This window comes from Amphiura filiformis, chromosome 9, assembly GCF_039555335.1.
Source record: "Amphiura filiformis chromosome 9, Afil_fr2py, whole genome shotgun sequence".
Classification (NCBI taxonomy): Eukaryota; Metazoa; Echinodermata; class Ophiuroidea; order Amphilepidida; family Amphiuridae; genus Amphiura; species Amphiura filiformis.
In genome coordinates this window covers 26,183,946-26,186,644 of record NC_092636.1, presented here as the reverse complement: position 1 = coordinate 26,186,644, position 2,699 = coordinate 26,183,946, and the positions used below count along the sequence as shown (strand labels likewise).

The 2,699-nt window shown below is 42.2% G+C and overlaps 1 protein-coding gene across 1 annotated transcript; it reads left to right on the top strand.

The window, feature by feature from the left end:
* Positions 1–418: 418 nt before the first annotated feature.
* Positions 419–2,314, top strand: LOC140160795 (cytochrome P450 2U1-like). The gene has a single exon (XM_072184101.1). It carries the CDS (start codon positions 712–714, stop codon positions 2,251–2,253), a length of 1,542 nt encoding a protein of 513 aa, XP_072040202.1. The 5' UTR covers positions 419–711; the 3' UTR covers positions 2,254–2,314.
* Positions 2,315–2,699: the final 385 nt, after the last annotated feature.

Below are 2,699 nucleotides of genomic sequence, written 5' to 3'. Positions count from 1 at the left end.
CAGAATTAGATAGTGCATCTATTAAAAACAAAGAGTTTTTACCCACATATGGTTTAGTTTTAAAATTAGGACGGTATACGCTGCACTCAAATCGAACACGCACGATTCCCACTATACTATACTATACGCAGGTATACGGCCTTTCCGAATAGTCAATAGTGCCCTCTTATGTGACCCGGTACTATGAAATTACCTTGCTCGATTTAAGCTATACGCGTGCACCTGCAAAACGTGCACCGTATACCCGAATAGTATACTTCTATGTGATCGTAGCCGGTGACCCGGTACTATGAAATTGCCTTGCTCGATTTAAGCTATACGCGTGCACCTGCAAAACGTGCACCGTATACCCGAATAGTATACTTCTATGTGATCGCAGCCTTAGACGTCCAAAGGTCCCATAAACGTATAGCTAAACTGCCGCGTAGTCTTGATTTGCAATGGTTAGTAAAACATAAACAAGTAGAGACTGCGTGGAAGTCCAGCTAAATACCGGTTAATCTGGCTCACTACAAACACGAAAAACTGAGACAATACTTGACCGATCCGGGTGACCGATCCAGTGCAAAAGTTGAAAGCGCTTCAATGCTTGATCGAACCAATTCAAATGGCCAGTACAAGCACAGAGATACGAACAGTGAACGTCTGTGATCTATACTCTCTAGGCTATGGTAGTATTCACCTCATTTCATAAACTTGGTGTGACTCAAAATGGATGAAGTGCTGCAGTTTCTTGTCGTCTTAGTGTCATTACTGATCATTATATTGACACTTCGGTATTACAGACAACGATGGCCGGTCGCTAATTTTCCCCCAGGACCAACCGGTCTACCTATCATAGGCACGAGACTTTACACTGGCATCGATTTCCACCGGACTGCACGGAAATTGGCACACGGCTATGGTAATGTCTGCAGTTTTATGTTAGGCAAGCCTATGGTCCTAGCAAATGACTTTGACGCTATTAATGAAGTATTCAATAGGAACAAAGGATTTGATTTTGCGAGTAGACGGGAGTCGGCTTACGTTGTTGGGTTGTCTAATCCCAAGAAATTAGGCTTGTTCGATTCTGACTACAGCGAGAGATGGGAACAACACAGAAGATTTGTGGTGTCAACTTTGCGCGGATTTGGTTTTGGGAAGAGCAGTTTTGAGGGGAAGATCACTGAGGAAGTGCAGAATTTACTGAGTCATTTGAAAGACCTAGCAAAAGTGCCCCAGGATTTGAGTAACGTTCTGACCTTAAGTGTTTCTAGTATTGTGTGCAATTTAGTCCTGGGTTGCCGTTATGACCACAGCAGCAAAGAATTCCTGCACATAGTAGATACAATAGAGAAATTTATGTCAAACTTTGGAAAGACCAGCATGGTGTTGATGGAATTTGTACCCATCAGCAGGCCATTTCTTCAACGATCGGTACAAGAAATGAGGGACATATATGCGGAGTTTTCATCTGTTGTTATGAGCAGAGTTGCAGATCGTCAGAAGACATTTTCGGCTGATAAAGAGCCGCAGAATTTTGTAGACTGTTATCTAGCAAAGATGATGGAACAACCTGACATCTTTTCCCTGGAAGACTTGGAAATAGTTTTGCGTGATTTGTTTGGAGCCAGCATGGAATCGACATCGAACACCATTATGTTTGCTCTTTTATATTTGGTGGCCAACCCTGATGTGCAGGAAAAGGTACATGAAGAATTAATGACTGTTGTAGGACCTTCTCAACTTCCTTGTCTAGAAGATCGCGATAGGTTGCCGTATACTGTTGCAACGATTTATGAGTCTCAGAGATTGGGATCGGTCACTCCAGTGATTAGTCGTTGTGCTACTGTCGACACTACACTGGCTGGTTATGCTATACCAAAAGGAACCAACGTCATCTGCAATACATGGGGACTGCATTATGATCCAGACATCTGGCCCGATCCATACAGATTTGATCCTACCAGACATTTGAACAACGATGGAGAAGTGATCAAGAGTCCATACTTGGTACCATTTGGGGGAGGTCGTCGTGTGTGCATGGGTGAATCGCTAGCCAAGATGGAACTCTTTCTTTATTTCTGTAGTTTAATGCATCAGTTTAAATTTGAACTTCCTCCTGGTGCAGAGATGCCTTCAATGGAGCCCATGCCTGGCTTTAATGCATCACCTCAGTCATTCACAGTCATGATAAAGGAATACGTTAATACTAGTATACCGTATGAACCTTTCAGTTTGACTGAAAATGGTATGCCGCTTACGAAAAATTGATAAAGTGGCTTTTTGTATTCAGATTCATTTAGTTTTGGTTCCATCTCAAAAATAGAAATTCACAAATATACATGATAATAATAACGATAATAATGATGAAAATTGTTAACATAAAATAATAACATGGGTCGATGGTCACGAAATAAACAAAAACTTCTCAACAAAAGTTTGGAAAGTTTTTTTAAGCATCTGTATCTCCAATTATTTGTGATATATTCATATCGATATCAATGGATAGCTTCAAAACTCCCCAATGTGGTTGCATATGGGCTTCTCTGGCACTCACAGCACGATCAAGCTGGTCTCACAAGTGTTCCAATCCGCGGGTTGAGGTCTGGCCCGGGTCTGGCCTGATGGCAGACCAATTTGTCTCTACCCCCCATATTCTGTAGGTAGTCTTTGACTACCGTGGCTATGTACGTATATGTGGGGCGAGCGGTGTCATC

Bases quoted from the DNA above. Each gene is read 5' to 3' on its own strand.
- LOC140160795 (XM_072184101.1), top strand. From the start codon at position 712: ATGGATGAAGTGCTGCAGTTTCTTGTCGTCTTAGTGTCATTACTGATC.